Source organism: Sardina pilchardus, chromosome 9, assembly GCF_963854185.1.
Source record: "Sardina pilchardus chromosome 9, fSarPil1.1, whole genome shotgun sequence".
Taxonomy (NCBI): Eukaryota; Metazoa; Chordata; class Actinopteri; order Clupeiformes; family Clupeidae; genus Sardina; species Sardina pilchardus.
Genome location: NC_085002.1, coordinates 26,959,325 through 26,979,981, shown reverse-complemented (window position 1 = coordinate 26,979,981; position 20,657 = coordinate 26,959,325). Strand labels below are relative to the sequence as shown.

The following is a 20,657-nucleotide window of genomic DNA, read 5'->3' as shown; positions in this document are numbered from 1 at the left end:
GCAGTCCCCCCCCCCCCCCCTCCACACCGTAGCATGCCTATTTGTGTTCCTCACCCCAAATGTTTACCATCCAGCTGGTTGTACTTACACTGTTGTTTGAGTGCCTGTGGGCTGGTCTTGATTGATGTATTTTACTACATCCACCATCAACACCATATTGCACACAACAAACAAGACTAACTAGTCTCTCTCAGGCCCAATATCCTATTTTTACATACCCAGAAGATAGAACTATGCATAAAGCCAAGGTTCACCCATAGCCCCAGTGCATAACGGGATGCCTATTTCAAATGAAAAGAGAAACAACATTTTCCTGCTGTTTTAATGTAAGCTCTGGAAAAGTGATGGGAATGTGGCTGAAACTGCTTTTAAGCCATTGACTCTGTGCCGGATATTTGTCTGTTTATCGGAGAGAGACCCAGGTCTCCACCAGTAACGCATCGCTTTAGCCCAGCTTCAGACGCAGAGCTTTGTACACAACTTTACGTCTCTTTTTAAGAGACGGATTAAGTCATCCACATTTCATTTCCACATGCACAAGTGATGGGTGGAAATGATATCAAAGTTCATGACCAAAAAGTAAAGCAAGAATAACGCATTATGGGCAGATTTTGGGCAATAAAAACAGTACACAAAGCTAAAACCATTATCTTTAAAAAAAAAAATGTGTGCATCTCATAGTTTCTTGGTCAGTGCAGTCAAAGCTATTCTCAATTACTCACGCATTCTCAACACCTGAACATGTAACATTTAACCATTATTCCACACTTATTTAGACAAGAACAACATCATTTTGTTAACTTAAAGTACAGTTAAAATGTTTAAATAAGACTAGGACTCTTCATGAAAACATCTGCCAATAAAAAAAACACTGATGTCTATGATGTACTGACCTACGGGTATGTGATAATCAATATTAGCAAAGTTGCAGTCACCACCTGAAAGACGCCTTTAAATGCACCCACTGGCGTGTCCGAGGCCATTCTTATGACCTAAGTATGATTGGGAAGCCTTTAAACCGGTCTCCATGGCAGCGGGAACAGAAAGAGAGCACTAGCTGTGTCCATGCAGTTCTATCGCAGGGGATTTGTCGAGTTTGTTTTCCTACAGAGCGCCTCACCTTGAAGAAAAACATGCAAAAAGAAAGAGAGAAAAAAAAAAACAAGAAACAGCGACGACAACAACAATAACAACAACAACAACAACAGAGAATGATGACGCAGATGTCGGCAATCTGCATCTTCTAGAGAGGTTACTTGAGGGCTGAAAGTGGTGACATCATCATTCCATGCGTCCATTTCCTTCCTCTCATAGCTGCTCAGTGGATTGGGCCCAGATGCACGCCAGATGCAGGCCAGACTAGGGCCAGATCCACCCAGACTGAGCCGCTAACATCAACAACACCATCAGATCAGACCCTCTGAAGGTAAAAGGGTGCAACTTGGGTGAGGGTACAGCCTGCACAGGGAACCTTCTGGAGGGTTTCACTTCACAACGTACCTTATCAGGGCAAACCAGGAAAGCATGACCCTGAAGCTGAGTATGTGATGAATGAAAACTGATCTGATGAAACTGGCGATCAGCAAGCTTGTCTGACTAGTACGATGTCTTTTTCCAACCAAATGCCCAGTCCAGTCTTTTTCGTATTTTCGTCCTCTCATATCTTTCTTAAATATCATATCCTATGTAGACTATAAACTCTAGACGCGGGTTCCGAGCTTCTCCTGCTCAAAGATGAGCTCGACGGCTGCCTCGACGTCCTGCACGATGTGTCCCGGCTCCACCAGCGCCGGGTCGAAGCGGAAGTCGCGGTGGCCGTGGAACACCGTCTCTTTGATGGACTGGCCGGCGTCGGGCGGCACCTCCGTGTGCGGATTGTAGACGCCCGTGCACACCAGGATGGACTTGCACGAGGTGGCCGAAGGAGACGCCAGCTCACTCTCCCAGCCACCGTCCACTTCCTGTGAGGTGGCCCTGGTGGCAGTGGTGGCGGTGGCAGAGGGTCCTGCGCCCGCCACTGCCTTGGCCACGGCTTTGGCGCTCTTGCGGCTGGCCCTTTCCTCGAGGTAGCGATTGTAGAGGTTAGCACCGTAGATGTCGGTCATGAGGTTGTCCCTGGTGGCACAGCGGAGGAAGAGAAAAGAAACAGGAGCAGTTAATTTGGGCAGGAAGCACATTCAGCGATATCCGCACTAATTAAAGTTCCGGAAGGAGGAAGAACAATCTCTAAGGGGGGCTCATTATTTTCAGAAGAGGCATTTGTGCCACCTCCACTATAACCACTTTCGGACAGAACCCAGATGTCTTTATTCATGCTTACTTTGTGGTAGGTTATAGGGTAACGGGAAAATGTATAATGTTTGTCAAGTTTGACTAGACTACAACTTTGCAATAATTAAAATTATTTGCAAACATTCTACGAAATTTGCAAGTGAAAATTATTTCTGTTCAGAAATTTAAGCTGGATAATCACCATCCCTTTTCCAGCAAATCCTGCAGACATACAGTTTATAGATAGATAGATAGAAACTTTAATAATCCCCAAATGGAGGGTCAAATTTCAAGCCACTCAGCACCACAATGGTACAAATAACAGTAGGAAAGCACATCGAAAGATAAATGTGTTTAAAAAAAAAGAAGTCCTCCTCCATCCTTCCCCCACAAGTGGAGCTGTACAGTCTGATGGCACAAGGAACAAAGGACTTCCTTAGTCTCTCTGTGCTACCACGTTACCACACTTCCCCTATTTGCCTATTGTTACGACCCTGCCCGTCTTTGCCTGCTTGCCTGTCTGTCCTTCTCTGGGTTGCAGGGCGGAGTCAAGTCTCAGGTGCTGCTGATCACCTAATTGGGGCATCTGTGCTATAAGAAGCTACCTGGCTGGAGTTCCGGGGTTCTCTCTCTCTCCATCCGAACATGCGTCACTTTTGTCTTTCGTTGAGGATTTTGCACATACTCTGATTGACACAACACTATGCTTTCTTACCATCTCATTTATGCTGACTACACCTCATGCTTTTATACATATTTACTTTAATAAATATCTTTTTGTTAACGCTTTATCCACGTGTGGTCTCCCTTATGTTGCAATCGCCACAAACGAGCCTGGTGGTTGTAACACTATTATGCCAGGAGCTTACCCGATGGCGTAGAGCGATCTGACGGGCGCCCTCCAGCCTCGCTCTGCCGTCTGCTCCCGGATCAGGAACTCGGCAAAGTGGTAGGTCAGCTCACTGGGCTTCCCCATCAGAGCCTCGTACTTCAGGTCCTTTCCTGTAACCTTCTTGTAGATGTTCTCCAAACACACCAGGAAGGTGCCGTGACCAAATCTGGGCAACAGACAAAGGGGCTCCTTTTAACTACATGTGGAAAGGAAACTTGGGCAATATATCCGTATGGGGGGGGTCATTCTAGGTCCAGCCTGTATTAATACAGCTAACGGCGCAGTGAATTTTTACACTTCAGATATCATACTGCCTAACATTTCCTAAGTCACCAAATCCATACCCAGTCATCTATTCAGAAATAACTGCAGTGATGGATTCTACTCAATGTCTACAACCAATTCCACTTGGTTGTAGATAAACAGTATAGCAGTTTGTTTTCAGGTGATGGACATTTCCCAGTGCTTGGGTATCCTGTGGCCTTGCACGCCCCCTTGCTGAGTTATTACCGTGGAGACGGCGCCTCGGCCATCCACATGAGGTCCACGTTGCAGGCCAGTAGAGGGAGGTGATTGGGCGGTGAGTTCACATAAGGGCTGCCCAGGCTCCCATTGGTCAGGAGCACGTCCACTATCAGCTGCAGGTTGGTCTCCCATCGGATGGGCTCGCCAAACAGGACAACAGCTACGGGACAGCGGAGAGGGAAGGAATTAGCTCAGTGTGTGTGAACGGATGAATAGATGGATAGAGACAGAATAGAATCAGAGTTGGTGACAGCAAGAGAATAAATTGCCAACTAAGTGTCAACTGAAGTCACTAAAAATACATATAGGCCAAGTCCAGTTTTCTGTCAGCACCTGTAAATCTACATACTAATTGCACTGGCAGTCTCCCTGTTTGTGCAATCCAAACAGGAACTGGCACGTCAATGACTAAATGGAAAACTACTTGGCAGAATTGTCCACCTTGGCCTGAGGGCAAGCAATGCATCAAATAATTCAGTGATCACCAACTGCCAACAAGAAAACAAACAGCTTATATCTGTCTTAACTCTGTGATAGCTCTTGTCTGAGAGGATTTATCAAACAGAAAAATCAATGTTACAATGTTACAATGTTACAAATGTTACAATTTGGCAGTTTTAGAAGCTCCATCCCCCCTGCCCAGTGTAAACATGTATTTGGGTAATTGCCACATTCATTCTAAAGGTATGTCATCGTGTGAGGCCCTTGCACCTGCCTTTACTAGCTGCTTAGGCAATGCAGCATGCAGTTCTGTGGTATGGGTTTGATCACCCTGCAAAAATGTAATAAAGAAGCTTCCACAACACATCATCTACTAGGCTACATTGCCAAAGACATGAGTTAACATGCCTGCAAGACTTGCATCTTGGCAAACTGTGCTGTTGTTGGTGTATGTATGAACATCTCTTTGCATGCCTTTTCCCAAGCTAACATGCTAGCGTTTGACTGAAACCACTTCCTGTTGCTTTGGAAAGGACTGAGTTAATTCCCTTCATTCAATGTGTTTCAGTAGACTATTCCATTTCATGTGGTTATGTAATTATATCACAATGGCTTAAAATAGACACATTTGGATAATGGCCAATGGCTTTACCATTACAGCGACTGCAGTAAAATAACCTGTTACCATGGAGCTGGGTCAAACATTCGACCCTGTAAGTAAATGCAAGCCTGGATCGATAAACTCGATAATAATTAACAAGCATGCTTGTTAAATCATTAGCGTGTTTACATACAACAGTGGTCAATGCATGGTAAAATACTGTACATTAGAGAACCACATACTGTCCAATAGTGTCCCTAGCGTGTGTTCATAAAGCAACATGTGGGAACCACATCTCACCCCATTACTATGTGTTTATAAAGCAACCGGTGCGATAATGAACAGAGAGAAAATTCACCTTCAATTTTGGGGAGGTTCACAATGGCAGAGGACTGCAGAAGAAAAACACAAACAGCAATGTAAAACATAAACAGTGTTATAAAATATAATCTCTGTGAGAACATTTAGATCGTCCGAATGACAGGCTATTTCAATGTAGTGTGTGACAAATCAAAACAACTTCTCATTCTGGCAATACTACATTACTCCTTGAATCATTTGGTCTGATTGTCCTCAAACACAGGTAGTTGTAGACTCAGAACATTAGCACATTGGCTAAAACACTGCTTTGGGAAGCTGGAGTAGGGGGTAATTGTGGGGTGCATGGGGGCAATAACAGTGTCCTTAATCCCAAATAACATGAACACTGGCTTGCCTATCAATCATGTGCGGGAGGGACTCACTAGTGAAGAGATGTATCTTAAGCATCTTGGAGACACTTTGTTTATCCGCCACCCTGTCAAGTTCTCTCACCAAGGCGACAGTCAGTCGTCTGATATGTCGTCCGATAGGCATCTGTATGTACTTATTTATAAAGCCGTTGCAAAAGGTTTGCTCTGATTGGCTGCTTGGGTTGTGTAGCTGTTGCTAAGAAGCACAGTGCACTGATCACTGATCATCAGATATTCCAATAAAATATTCCCAGACCTTCCCAGCCAAAGGCAACCTAAGGCGACTTAGTGCATGGCCAGTCGGCATCATAGCTAATGATTTGAAGTCTGCCTGGAGCGCTGTCTCTATAAGGATCTCAAAAGCACATTGCACTGCATGTGTGTCAAAGAGAGGTCTATCTGTAACTGTGTATGTTTGCCTGTACTGTGTGTGTTTGTGTGTGTGTGTGTGTGTGTGTGTGTGTGTGTGTGTGTGTGCGTACGCATGTAGCCAGGTGATGGAAACAAAACCAGCTTTGGTTTCGTCTCTCACAGGTCAGAACAGAGCGTGTTCAGAACAACGGTGCATTCTATCCAACAAAGTGCTTAGTCAAGGTGCAAGGTCACATTAACCTTGTTCAGCCTGTTTGTAAGACCTGGTGGGAGCATCTTGTACAGGCCTGCCAGCTCCAGCTAGAGCAGCCTTCTGTCTTTGGCAAAAATAAGGAAACCATGCTTTGTTTTTCTTGGCTTGCCCTAGTGTGACTGCTCCTTCTATTAACTTCTTCTCAACCAATACAGGAAGTCACATAAAATAAACATTGAGGCCCTAGGGAGTCAAGTACAAAGATAAGATAACAAGATAACAAAACCACAGTAATATTGTTTAGTTATTAACACAGATTTTTAGCTAACACAGATTTTTTAGAATTGGGTATAAAAATATAAGAATCAGGAGAAGATGGATATTTGGCCTCGCTTCATATTAACTATCCGTAGGCAGTATGCACTTAAAAGCTTACTGTGTATAACTGAATGCTTGTATGTTTGTACATTACCCTCTTGTGGTTACAATTACGATGACCAACATATAATGACTTGTAGTTACATGTTAACTACATATTATTTAAATAAGTGGACAGCAATAAGGATAGTGCATCGTGTGGCCAGATATCTCTAGATTCAATTTCAATTCTATTTCAATTTAATTTCACTTATAGAGCGCCAAAACATTACACATGTCTCATGGTGCTTTACAGAGTGTTAAACATTGAATAGAGCCCATGAGTAACAGGTGCAAGGAAAAACTCCCTAGAATTGAAGATACATATACAGTAGGAAGAAACCTTGGACAGATCCACGACTCAAGGGCCCAACCCATCTGCCTAGGGTCAGTTCCAGTACAGTAGGTAATTTGTAGTATCAGAAAAGTCAAATAGTCCAGTGCAGGGAATAAATTGTCATAGGGATTAGTAATTTTCAGAAAGTCATTCAGAAGAAAGGGGTTATTGAACTGACCGGTAGTCGGGGACGTCTGTTGTGATCCACCATGTCCAGCAGGGGAAAGGTTTCGCGTAGCATGTCGATGCTGATCACATTCATGAAGCCCAAGCTACAAGCACCGATGTAAGGATCCATACTCATCTCTGTGGTTGAAGCACTAGGATAGCACTCACTCATTCACATGCTGAGGATGTGTGAACGTCACAATCTGTTGAGCGCTATTTAGTGTTTACACCTGATGTAACCCCCAGTGGTAACTTCCTTATGGATGAAATTGCAATGGCGAGTGAAATAAATTTGCCATTTTAAATGGTAAAATGTTTGAGTGGTTTTAAATGTTATTTTTAGAGAATGAGTAATTCATATAACCAAAAATGATATCACCAAAAACTAGATAATAATGACGCAAAATACTTTAGTTTGCATACCCAAACTCACATAATGATATACTATAATGTGCACTGTGCTGTTTAAAGACATTTCCTATGTGAGCCATTAAACACGGACTAGCACCTTTAATTAGCTTTTCCTTCAACTGATGACTCAACTGTTTTTTCCCCACGCAGAAACTGTTGCTAGCCAGAGTCCAGTCCCAATAGGTTAAGCAGTAACTGCAGTGGGACACTATTGTAAGTATTTCAAGTTGTGTTTGAACTCAAAACAAAACCAACTTCATTGTCATTCTTTTTTATGTGACCCCCTTAATGAGGTTTACATTCCTCTGACGTGGACATTATCTGGGCTTACCCTCCGACTAACCACTATTCAAAGAAAAGCAATCAAGGGTGTCAGAGTCAGTCTTGATGACGATAGCAGTACTAAAAAACTAACCCCGATTTGGGTCGGTCTGCTTGCATAACTGTGTATTAGGCTGAGGCCTGGATGACTGGTCGTCCTCATAATCACAGACCACCTCAGCGGTTGACTTAATCTATGCAGCACAGACAAATGGTTGTTATAAAACAAACCATTGCGTCCCCCCTCTTGCATGTGAAACAGATGCCGCACCATGTGGCTTTGTGCGTGTGTGTGTGTGTGTGTATGTGTGCTGCAGGCGGCAGAGTACCCTCTTTAACACAGGCAGCATAGGTCACAAAGCATGCACACAGCCCACAGACCCAAGGCTCACTCCTCTCTCAAAACACTGCCTGGAGAAGGACATTGCTTTCTAATGGAAATAGTTGCTCCAAAGATCTGTTTGAATTGAATGCTGTGACAGGGCCCTTCAGTAAAACCTGTGATTTTTTATATTCACTGCCTTTTCATCTTGTCATGATTGCTTCCTTTCCGGGTCGAATAACAGCTCTTCAATTTCAGGAGTCCTTTTGGAGGCATTACTTCTAGTTGGTTTGAAACGTGATTTGTTTTACTACGTTTTGTTTCACAACAGAGAAGGATACTGCTTGGCAATGTCCAGGACAGGGCCTTGTCCAGAGACAAGGACACATTTGTCATGGTACTTCCTGAACATTCGCAAAGGACTATGGGACATCATGACTTGGTCTTGGGAGATCTGTGGAGAGGTAGCAAAGATGGGCAAACAAGTCCATTATAACACCCAATACTCTAATTGAGATAATATACTGTGCAGTTAGAGATGTGATTGGAGAAATCACGGTATTTCATCTTAATAATTCAATAACATACAACATACTTCACGGAACACCTCTTATATTATCTATGTCAACAGACTAGATCATAACATTACAAAAGCTCAAATAGGGGCGTCTTTATACGTCGCTGACAAAGCAGAGCCTGTTTTGCTTAAATGCAGACAGGGCACTACGAACAGAGAAGTGAAACAGTGTGAGAGACATGCAAGGAAACTAAAAGCAGCTTACAGGCACTCCCAAAATATGGGACAACTGGTCGGCCTTCTTCTGGCGAAGGCAGTTCCCAGCATTGGTGACAAATACGACAGGGACAACAAACTGGCCACTGGAGTCCACCAGTTTCTGAAAGGCCCTCTTCGCTGCAGGGATGGGGGTCTTCCCCCGGACGAGAACTCCATCAATGTCAAACAGCAAGCCAAAGTCCGGCTGGAACTGTTTCGTTTAGGCACGTGCGCACACACACACACACACACACACACACACACAGACACACACACACACACACACACACACACACACACACACACACACACACACACACACACACACACACACACACACACACACACACACACACACACACACACACACACACACACACACACACACACACACACACACACACACACACACACACACACACACACACACACACACACAATCAATATGATGCAGAACATTAAGCCATCATCAGGATGTCTTATTGTGCATTAATCCCTGTACCAACAACATGACTTAAATCCTTGCAGAATCAATAACACAGTCTGTATCACACTACTAAATAAAGAAGACCAGTGAGATTAGGCCTGCTGGTCATTCACAGCTCCTCTGAAATCATTTACATAACCTCTGTTCGTGCTCACAGCTTGAAATAATAGTCTTTTAAGAGATCAAAATGACGCAGCAGATTCTCCAAAATCCGCCACCGAACAGAGGGACAGTAAAGACAGCCGAGGGAGAATGTCCGAGGAATCTGATTACACAAGTGGCAGAGAGAAGAGGATTCTGCTGAATTGCATCTGCCCCCCCCACCCCCCCACCCTGTCCCACCATGGAGCCCTCGTTTTCAACCATTGTCGTAGGCGCACACGTCTCCTCGCACGCACTTGAGGATTATGATGTCCGCCGCTACCAAAGCCCGCCAAGAGTCAACATCTGTGTATTCCCCCTCCGGGAGCAGAGCACTTGTTTAGTTCTATGGAACCATTGGAAAGGCTGCCCTGACAAGTTAACTAGAACTCTCCTCCCTCCCGTGGATTCTGACCTGAGGGCTATAAATGGACAAGGGGGGGGGGGGGGGGGGCATCCCCTTCCACCTGGTCTTTTCCGTTAAAAATGACAGAGTATGCATTGACTCCATTATGGCACTGCAGTCTTTTTTTACCTCTCTTAATTTTTGTTTTTAAAAACATACACTAACTCTCCAGGTCTGCCTACCGTTCTAAGGCCAAACCACAGAGTGCACCGTGCAGTCAGTGGCCCAAGAGGAGTCCTGCAATCACATCAAATGGCTCTGAGGCTTCGACACGAGTCTGAGGTATGCCTCACTGGCCAAATAGGTCCAGTTTCAGGGACAAGGTCAGGCTTCAAGCCATGTCCTTATGCTCCGGCATAAAACTCTTCAAACCCAGGCCCAAAAGTCAGGCCCAGTGTTGTGCGGCTAGAAACAAAACAAACATGTCATGGAAACAAGAGAAGGACCCATTTCAGGTTTGGTTGCATTCAGTGTTCCAAATTGTGCTGTTTCCAATGAAACCATACAGTGATTAGGCAATTCACCAACAGTTTTGTTCCAAGAATGTGATACAGGCTATGCACATACTCAGGAACTCAGGGGAAGGGGTATTTGCAACTGACCTATACTTCAACCTGTGAATTAGGCCTACCCTTCTGTCAGGATGTTAATCTCGTTAGAAGCAATATCACAATTAACATATTTGCATCATAAATGGATAACCAACAAGACACATGATTCCATGCTCCAACTGAACAGCAATTAAGCAAAACTGTGGATGAACGTATAGAATGGTCTGCATGTGCAATGATGCGTGTGCTTACGAGGCTTTGTGCCTCTGAAGACCCTTACTCCAGTGCTTATCTGACCCCCTAATCCCGCGGGGGACATGTAGCTGGGAGATATTACAGCCCCTGCCTTTGAATAAACACCCAAAGGGCCACTCTGCCATGTTTTAAATATGAACGTGGATTTTTTCCCATCGTATTGCAATCTGATCAACAAGCCCATTTCGGGCTACGTTGCCTCAGCACGTCTCCATTACTGGAAGACGTGTAAAAAACCTGGCTGTTAAATGCAAATGGTAGTTGATACAGACACAGCACTGTCAGTAAATGGCCTTAGCATACACATAACACATACAGCTACCTCCAAAGCAGATATTGTAACAAAGTTAAGGTAAGTGGATACATTGAAACATAAGAACGGTTAGCTCCAAGGCGAGTTTTAGAAGTGCTGATATGCCGGTAGGTCTTCAACAACCCAACAGTCTCGAATTAGACCGGGACAAGAATTTCACACTCAGCTCAACTGGTAAAAAAAAATAGCACGGTCCCTTGATAAGGCAAACATAAATACTACAAACAAGAAGCTGCTAACATTTCAGTGATCTTAAAGCATCGATACACACCAACGGCACTGCCATTGGAATGTACATAAACAAGGGCTTAGCTTACCTTGCTGTTTGACGTTGCAGTGCCACACAAACCGCATCGGGCCAGCGCGGACACTCTCTCGCCTTGCCGGCTGCATAAGCTGTTCACCGTGCGATAAATTGAATTTAAGGCCTTCATTTTGGTTGTATTTCGCCGGTTTGCAACCTCCCTGACACCGCCTGTTGTTCCTGTCCGATTTCAGCCTCGTCTAATTCCTCCATATAGCTTTTGTAGCTTTGAGATGTGACGACATGAGGAGGTGGTCCGACGTTGAGGAAGAAGAAGGAAAAAACATCATCCTCTCGAGGTTATCTCGGTCATAACAATGTAACAAAGACATAGATACAGTTTCAACGCCTTACGTCGTCCACGAGTAACCAAACTAATTTCAATTCTGCTCTTTGCAGCTCATAAGAAAACAATAGCATCTCAACACCGCCCGCGCAACAAGGAAACAAAGGCCACCACCACAGCTGTGCGACGGATAGTGTGATGTCATATGTGAAATACCGGCTGTCATTTGAAATCCTAGTGGCAATAGGGCCAAATTGTTTTTAGTATAAAATTCGACTCGTAGATTACTCATTGGGATAAGAGTAAATGTTAACTATTAGTATAATGATATATTAATGTAGGCCTATATGAAGGGCCTGGTGTTTGGGCACTCTTTTTTTGTTGCTAAATAAGTGGAAAGTAGGGCTGGTTAACGACGTTTTAGACATAAATCTGAGGCTTCATGTCATGGTGGTTACCATTATTACACATTCTACATGCACCATTGTTTTATTAACTCCCCCTCCACCTCTGCAATCACCTAAGTTTTAGTCCAGTATTATTTCTGCATGGGGAAATAGGTAAGTTGCAATATCCAACGGAAAATGTTCCCCACAGATAACTGAGTGGGTGCGAAATTTGAACATTAACTTAAAGCAAAGGGCCAGAGCCACAACTGAGGACCTCCACTGCCAAGCTGTGAGATTTTCGCACATGATGGAAATTCCATGCAAGGTGTTCAGATTCAGAAGGAGCTGTGAAGCACGTGACCAGGCACGGTGCACGGTAAATCTCACTGGTGGATTTAGTAAATTCAGTGATTTGATTTAGCCCTGATCGTGTGTGTGTGACCCTGGTTTCTTCAAACGCCCATGGCTTGAGCAGTCACATGCAGCAAGCAGCCCTGCATTTCAAGGCCATAATTCAATCTGCATCTAGTAGCTTGTGCTATCTGGAATGGATGTATTTTGAGCTCTGGGGCAGAGGAGCGTATTAATAGATTAGAGTTTAAAAAGCAGAGAGTAAAAGAGGCTTATCAACCACTGCACTTATCACCTGGGAATCTTAAAAAATGGACATAATCCATATTTACATTTCGTAGAAAATAGTTTACTCAGCAAAAGAAATGTATACAAAACAGATATTTACAGCGAGATATTCCACCATTGACACTTGGGTGAGCGAGATGGCAACAAAGATGTTTCACATTTAAAACAGTCCTCTTTCATCACACTTCTCCGCTAGCTATTACATCATTTTGAATTTTTTCACACACTCTTCAACGTCCTCTCTCACACCCTTTCACACCCTTTCACACGCACACCCTCTCTAACAAACACACGTTCACTCGCTCTGTCCAACACACACACACATACACACACACACACACAGGAAAGAGTAGACGACTACAGCCCAAGTAGTGCTTTAGCCTCCTCGCTTTGTGCCATCAAGTTCTCGCTGGCGTACTTCTGAAGCAGCTCCATCTTCTTCCTCCTCACCAAGGCCTCCTCAATCTGGAGAAGCAAAGAATAATTACAAAAGCCACAGACCTGCAATGGTGTCTTCAGAAACATGCAAACTTGTCGTCTGTGCTTTGAACACTTCTCCAGAACTCTCTCAATTCTCTCCAATTACTTATTCAGAATGTGGAATGAAAAATGGACTACTCTTGAAACAATTCAGTACGATTTCTAAAATTCTATAAATATTTCATACATTTCTATCTGAGATGCACCTATAAATGTGGTAAAAATGACACACTTATATTATTATATTTTCATTACACAAATAAAATACAGAAATAGCAGAAGCTAATGTTTAGCACCTCTTTCTGTGAGGGCACAGGTACGTGAGCGATGAAGGTCTGAATGCCCTCCTCCCCCTCCATCTGATCCCGGGTCTCCTCATCCGAGTGCTTAAAGACAGAAACAGGAGCGGTTGCATAAGATTAAGCTTAAAACAAAATCACCCTGGATTAAATTGGTCATACAATCTATACACTGCACTGTTTTTTCAACCAACACAGAATTCAGAAATCACATGCCATATCATAGTCTATATCATATCATGAGAAAAACATTTATGAGTTAACAGTTTCCCAAACTTGCTCCATAATCATTCGCTGTTGTGGATCTGCTCAGGTCAATGCTGATAAGAATGTAATGTCTACAACACTGCTTTTAGCTCCCATCTAATGTTTTAAAAAAGCAACGTTCAGGCAAAATCCCCCAAAAAGTTTTTGCCTGATGAAGACCAGTAGGGTCGAAACGTTGCTTTTTTAAAAACATTGAATGGGAGCTAAAAGCAGTGTGGCGGACATTACATTCTTTTTCATTGAAAGTAGTTCCATTTGTCCTTCACCTGCCAAGAGGTGTGATGTGCACACAGCTACTCTTTTAGAATTAAACTAGTGCAGAGCCTGTAGATGTGGCATTTTTTGTTCGTATAGCATGAAACGGCACTGCACACACTCGTGCCATTAGAATGACACCCACCAAATTTCAGAGCAGTTGGATGAGTGGTTTAAGAGTTATGCGTGGAACAGACAGACAGAGTGACACACAGACAGACGTTCCTTGCATTAATAGATAGATGACTCTCAGCCCTGGTACTAACCCAAGTAGCACTCACCTCTTCAGCTTGGACGGCGTAGAGGTGCTCCTCCTCTTCCTCTTCCTCTTTCTCTCCTCCACCGCCTCCGGCGAGACGCGCCTCTTTGTCGGCTTTCCATTTAGCCACAACCTCCGCTATGGCTAGGACGCAAAAGACAGGCGCATCAGAGTTAACTCAAACGGCAAGACATTCATGCATCAACGTGGTATATAGTCAAGAAAAAAAGTCCCATTTTTTTTACATTTCAAAAAACGTGATTTTTCGGGCCTTTAAGCCCGTCAATTGGGAGCAAAATTCAGGTTGCAGTGGACTTTTCTCTTGACTTAGTACTTGCCATTTTGTCCTGCTCCCATTTTTTTAATTGGATGTGCGCGCTTTGATTGCAATTTCAATGTGGTATAAACAACAGTAAGGCCCAGCACATCTTCAAAAATGATGATCACGTGACAACTTAGCACATATAGTATTTCATAAGCACAACAACAAACACATACCATCAACAATAGATCAATAGATGCAGATTATATACATCATATTTTTAAAACTTAACATCAAGAAAGACCACAAATGGGTACAGACATGGACACTTTTCAAGAGGCATGTATTTGATAGGAATAAATTATGCATAGCCCCTTGCAATTCAAGTATGCAAGAACCTTGCATTACCTGCTCAACTATAGGAAGTCTGTGAAGAAGAATCTATCTATTGGCAACAGTACAAAACCCCTTTTTTAAAAAATAACACTAGGTACTAGGTAGGTATGGCACAGCAATGTCAGTCACATGGTGACCCACACACCGTATAACCTCGAAAGGGCCGAAGGGCTATTGGCCAATATAGGCACCCAGACATGCCCCTTATGAGTAACCTCAGGCTTGCCATGCTGCTAGCAGTCAGCGGCTCTAATACATTTGTACAAATGGGAAACACATGGCCCTGCTAGTAGCATCAGGAGCATAAAGACACAAGCTGTACAGCGAGGAGGACACAAAGACCCCCATTGTGCCCTAATGAAGAGTGGACAGTGTGCGTAAATGTGTGTGTGTGTGTGTGTGTGTGTGTGTGTGTGTGTGTGTGTGTGTGTGTGTGTAAGACTGGAAATTAAGTCACGTTTAAATTTGAGAGCCTCGTGGTGGCTCCTTACTATTCCAGAGGCACGGGATACTCGAGATGCCTGGGAGTTTTCCCCTCCCTTTTTCATTACTGTGCACGAGCTATATTATATAATGACAAATGCAGTTTATTCTCAGAGTGATATTTCATTTTAAGAAGGGTTTTCCTTTAAACACAAAGTTCAGGAAGTCAAGTTATTTTTGCTCAAAATAGAGGGAGGAACACAAATTTGAAACATGGTCCTTAAGCAAAAGAGCCTACAGTTGGTTAGTGTTAAAGACTGCATTTGGGGTACATTCAGTACGCATCTGTATTGAACCTAACGTCCTGTACCTGTGCACTTCGGTAAAAATAGGTGTACTTTAACACCCCTATCCTTAGTATTTCAACACCATTTGTAATATATATTACATATATTTTGCAATAAAAATGAGAAATGAGGACAGATACCGGAATTGAGATGATTCTCAACCCTACTTGGAGGTGAACTCTGGACACTGCTACACCAAGTTAACGTGTGTAGTAGATTTCTCAGATTCTAACTGTACAGTAACCCATCCATCTGACACAAACACACCATGTCTTTTTAAGTTGTCACATACAGTACATCTCTACAGGTATAGCAATCGAGCTGCTAGACTTGTGAGGAAGTTGAGCACAGCCTACCCTCCTTCTCATACTCCTGCTCCAGGGGTACCAGCACGCCGTCATCCTCGTCTCGGTAACCATAGTACTCGGCGTCAATGTCCTTCATCAGCTCGGCTCGGGTCTTTCGTGGTGGAGGGGCGGCTGAAAGGGAGCACACACACACGTGAGGGACCAAACGAAACATGGCAGGCAAGGATTTTGCCGTTTTGTGATCAATTCGCGCATATGGTGATGATGGCGATGCATGAAAAGCAAAAATTGACAAATTTACTCTGAACATAACAGACTGACCAAAGTCCGTATTTTAGTTCTGAAGAGCAGTAGGTTTATAACAAAACCGGTGCCTAACACAACACCACAAACTAGGTCAAAGGGTACAGAATAACACACTCTTTCAACAGACAGTGATTATACAGTTGGACAGGGCCCAAGTGAGTTCTGAGGGGGTAGAACAAGGTGCTCTGCCCAGCTTTCACACAGCTCGCTGAATGATCCGTTACATTACATTAGATCTAGCAGACCCTTTTTGTTCAAAGTGACTTACATATGTCAACTATATTACAAGGGACTACACTGCACAGCCCCGGAGAAACTTGGGGTTAAGTGCCTTGCTCAAAGGCACAACAGCGGAAGCCGAGGATTGAACCAACAACCAACTTTCAGGCAACTGCTCTGGGTTGTGTGATTCACCTCACTGTGTGTTCGCTGTGTGTTCACTAATTCGGTTAAATTGGGTTAAATGCAGGGAACTGAATTTCCCTCACGGGATCAAAAAAGTATATATTCTATTCTATTCTTCTATTCTAGCTCCTTCACACCACTACAGTACCATCGCCCCATACAAGATCTACTCACGCTCTTTCTCAAACAGCTCTCGGACACCGGGCAGGTCTTTTGCAGCGCCAAAGTACTTGTATCCTCGATTTCCTGGAACTTCCTTGCCCTCATGGTCAAGCATTTTTGGCCCCACTTTCTGTGACAAAAAAACACCAAGAAAGTATAGGTTAGTTAGTGACCATTTCAGACTTTTCATCAGACTAGTTCACCAATAAACAGACAATAGCAATCAGAAAAAAAGCTCAATAACAAATACATCATCGAAAGTAAAGTGAATACTATTTAGTGAGTGCTTTCATCCAAAGCAACACAGACTCAATCGTGGGTTCAGGATTCAAACCCAGGCTTCCCAATAGTCAGACAGTGACGCTATGTTTTGGCCTCTCATAATATATATATTTTTTATTTTGGACAATATCCTGCCCCAGAAAATAGAAAAAGACTGAAAAGACAACATTGAAATAGGCCTTCACTATATGAATATCTGTAGTTTCACTGTTTCTAGGCATAATTCTAATTGCAGGAAGCCTATCTGGAATGGCATTTTTAGGAGACTTGCCATAACTTATGATGTTATGATGTTTAACATGCTATTGTATGTTAAAATGGAATGTCATGGTTGCAAAAACTGACAGTTTGACAACTGACAAACTGTCCGCGTGCCCACGGGGGCCCTGGTTCCAATCGGACCTGCGGCCATGTCCCGATCCCACCCCATGTCTCTCTCCCACTTGCTTCCTGTCTCACTCTTCACTGTCCTGACATAATAAAGGCAAGAGGCATTGCCTTTGGCATCAGGTTTGTGAGTGTGACATTGAAGGGAGCAAGTGGGGAGCAGAGAGAAATCACGAGAGAGTAACAAGAGAGCTACACCAGGCTGAAGCGTTTCGTTCACAACGCGTAAAAATACATTTTAGAAGACTGGTCTATTTTTTATTATCATGTATTAATCATCACGATGATCACAAAACCGGTATTATATATTGCGACACGCCTACATCTGATGTTAGGTGTGCTTCATGAACACTCACCCCGTAGTCTGGTCCACCGAGCTCTTTGATCCGAACCTCCCAGTGGCCCTTCTCTCTGAGTAGCTTGTTGATTTCGTCATTGAGGTCTCGGATCTTAAATTCACCCAGACCAGCTGAAAAGTAAGAGGAGAAAGTGTTAAGTCTGATCTAAAATGCGCTACAAATGGTGAAAATCTTTGATTTCTTTGATCTTTGATCAGTGACTCACCATTCTGAATCTGTGCCACTTTTTTGGAAATTTCACTGATGATCTACAAAAGAGTTGTTCACGAACACTGTAATCAATCAGTTGATGACTAATCACTGAACATAAAAGATTGGGCTAATCCATGAGCGCAGCGTGATGCAGAATGTTGACAAAATGGTGTTAATAGCATTATATCTACTTGAGTATTTTTTACCACACTTATAATTTGACAATTATAACAATTTATACAACAAATACATTATAATTTGAGACACTAAATCATTGGCTAAATCTGTGTTTATTCTATGACGTTCAGTTACATTCCCCATACACAAAAGTGAAAATGATTGGCAATGACGTAGAATTCCTGAGGAAGATCCCACTGGATGATCGAAACGTTGCCTTTTATGCATTAAAATAAAAAGTGTATTTTGGAGCTTATACCCAGTGTGCGGACCAATCAATCACATTGTCTACCACTTTTGTCCGGCACCTGGATTATTGTTTCTGTGGATGTGCGCACCGCAACAAAACGCCAATGACGTAGAATTCAACATCCTGATCTCCATTCCTCAGCTCATTCAGTAGTGCATGAGCTGAGCTCATATAGTATATATACTTCTACACTAATAAATGGTTCACCATATCTATGGCTTTCTCTAATCACAATACTACACAACCTCTCATCACTCTTCAGCACGCATATACGGCACGACTTCAGAATCAGTGGAATGCAGCGGTCTTTGTACAGCTTGTAATTACATATTCGTTACAGTCACTAAACTTACAACCATTAGCGATTCATTCCATGCTAAGGGCTGCATCAAAGAGGTGACAACAGATCACAAAAAAACACATAGGACAACAAAGTAGGGATGCACTGATATGTTGACGGTCTGGCCCATTCCCTCGTATCAGCCTATCATTATGTTGCATCAGTGCTACACTCACTAAATGTTGTGTTGTACATGGACTGCCGCAGTTAGAGATAGTGCTACATAGGGCTGAGACTTGAAAATGGCTCAGTCATTCGTTCTAATGAATATTTGCGTTTCCTGGCCACAGAAGGGCGTAATTAACAACAAAAACAAAGTAAACAAACAAAAAACATTCTGTGTCTGACGAGGAGAATCGTGATTCTATTCCAAGCTGAATTTGAGTTTCCATTTTTCACGATGAGCAAGCTAGAAAGAAACACAACTTCTTAACTAGTCATTTGCAGAAGTACAGGTTACAATGCACATAATTGAGCACACTTCATCCTAATGTATCCAATAAGTACTTTAGCACACTCAAACAGCCAAACTTGGGCTATTTTACACTTAAAGAGGAACTATGCAGGATTGGCGATTTCATCTCTGGTTTCGGTTTCGTTTTTCGTTTTTGCTCGTTTTATGCTTGCATTTTCTCTGCAGAGCTTCCCCGACAGCTTTAGCGTGTATATTTATACATGTATAGGCTATATTTAAATATATAAATTGCAAGCGTGGTTCTTTGTCTCAGACTTCCAGATGTAAACAAGGAGCGATCGTCTCCTGCAGAAAGTTGCATAGAGTCTCTTTAATGTGGAAAGAGATTCACTGTTGGAGAGGGAAAAGAACAGTTTTCCTACCTGGCGTCTCCATTTCTCTGCTTTAGGAAGCTCATTACATTCTGATGCAAGAAATGGTCTTCTTTCCTGTAATATTTCAAACAGTGAGTTAAGACACTACCACAAACAATTCTTACACACATTCATTAATGTACCTTTCAATCAAAATCATCCAATCCACTACAGTCTTTGTAAAGGAAATACTCTTACCCTAACTTTGCCTTCCTCTAGTTGGGCTTGCCTAAAGCGAGCCAAGGCCGTCCTGTTACAAACAATCAAGTCATGAACATGAATTCCACATTTGATCACCATCCAACTCAGAGGAAAGGACAGCATCACTAATAACTAGAGAATTACATCTTTAAACAGTCAAAATGTCAGATACTCACATGGCCTTTTCTGCATTTCGAGCCTGTTCAAAAAAGAAAGAACATGTCAATCAACTCAATGGAAAACTAAATCGTATGCCTAACATTGTGACAGAATATCCCCTCAAAAAGCATCGTGCTGAGCACAGCTAAGGTATTGACTCCACTCCTGCATACTTGAATACTTCTCCTGGGGAGCACGTCTAGACACAAGGTATTCTCTTAAGCACTTCTGGGCACTATTTATTTACTCAAATCAAGTATGAGACAATGCAACATCGTAACAACAACAGCAGCACACTGAACGGATGGCAAAGGAGTTCCCCTTCAAGAGCAGAAGGTGGTAAACAAATCAAATTAGTTTATACGGCATGTAAATATTAGAATCCTGATAGCCTTTTGCAAAAACAAAATCGATACTTTGCCAGAAAAGCCCTCCTGAAATGCAACTTCATATGCTAGCCAACGTTAACTAGCCATTTATCGAGAGGAAAGATAAGTAAAGAATGATTTTGGAAAACAAGTTTCTAAAACTAAAGAGTCATTTGGAGACGAAAATAGTGTTTGCATCATATTATTACTATAGTCCATAAATTTTCGCATACCATATTTGCAGTACAAAGAAGACTTCGGAATCTGTGAAAAGTCTCGACGTTCCCACACGTTTGGACGCAAAAATATGACGTCCACTGATGACCGAAAACTGCGACAAGGATTACGGTTACGGTAAATAGTAGAATAATATTGCCACCTAGTGGTAAAAATGTAG

At 42.9% G+C, this 20,657-nt stretch overlaps 2 protein-coding genes across 2 annotated transcripts; both read right to left on the bottom strand.

Annotated features, from left to right (window-relative positions):
* Positions 1 to 30: 30 nt before the first annotated feature.
* zgc:77375 (uncharacterized protein LOC402927 homolog) lies at positions 31 to 11,696 on the bottom strand. Its single transcript, XM_062544479.1, has 8 exons — positions 11,248 to 11,696; positions 8,785 to 8,988; positions 8,344 to 8,456; positions 6,959 to 7,052; positions 5,089 to 5,122; positions 3,674 to 3,848; positions 3,141 to 3,329; positions 31 to 2,115 (listed from the first exon to the last, which is right to left on the bottom strand). Exons 1-8 carry the CDS (start codon positions 11,362 to 11,364, stop codon positions 1,701 to 1,703), a joined length of 1,341 nt encoding a protein of 446 aa, XP_062400463.1. The 5' UTR covers positions 11,365 to 11,696; the 3' UTR covers positions 31 to 1,700.
* An 891-nt stretch (positions 11,697 to 12,587) lies between these two features.
* isy1 (ISY1 splicing factor homolog) lies at positions 12,588 to 20,588 on the bottom strand. The gene is made up of 11 exons (XM_062544478.1): positions 20,494 to 20,588; positions 19,910 to 19,932; positions 19,731 to 19,782; positions 19,542 to 19,607; positions 17,951 to 17,993; positions 17,743 to 17,855; positions 16,730 to 16,847; positions 15,893 to 16,015; positions 14,131 to 14,252; positions 13,325 to 13,414; positions 12,588 to 13,013 (listed from the first exon to the last, which is right to left on the bottom strand). The coding sequence occupies exons 1-11, from the start codon at positions 20,494 to 20,496 to the stop codon at positions 12,906 to 12,908; spliced, it is 861 nt and encodes a 286-aa protein (XP_062400462.1). The 5' UTR covers positions 20,497 to 20,588; the 3' UTR covers positions 12,588 to 12,905.
* Between the last annotated feature and the right edge of the window lie 69 nt (positions 20,589 to 20,657).

What these genes read in the sequence shown, in the direction of transcription:
- zgc:77375 (XM_062544479.1), bottom strand. Translation starts at nt 11,364, where the DNA reads ATGAAGGCCTTAAATTCAATTTATCGCACGGTGAACAGCTTATGCAGC. An exon ending in ACAGACGTCCCCGACTACCG is followed by an intron (nt 5,123 to 6,958) that starts GTCAGTTCAATA and finishes TTTCTTCTGCAG; the next exon opens with TCCTCTGCCATTGTGAACCT. An exon ending in GAACCTCCCCAAAATTGAAG is followed by an intron (nt 3,849 to 5,088) that starts GTGAATTTTCTC and finishes GCTGTCCCGTAG; the next exon opens with CTGTTGTCCTGTTTGGCGAG.
- isy1 (XM_062544478.1), bottom strand. An exon ending in TCGGTGGACCAGACTACGGG is followed by an intron (nt 16,848 to 17,742) that starts GTGAGTGTTCAT and finishes TTTTTGTCACAG; the next exon opens with AAAGTGGGGCCAAAAATGCT. An exon ending in AGAGCTGTTTGAGAAAGAGC is followed by an intron (nt 16,016 to 16,729) that starts GTGAGTAGATCT and finishes GCTCCCTTTCAG; the next exon opens with CCGCCCCTCCACCACGAAAG.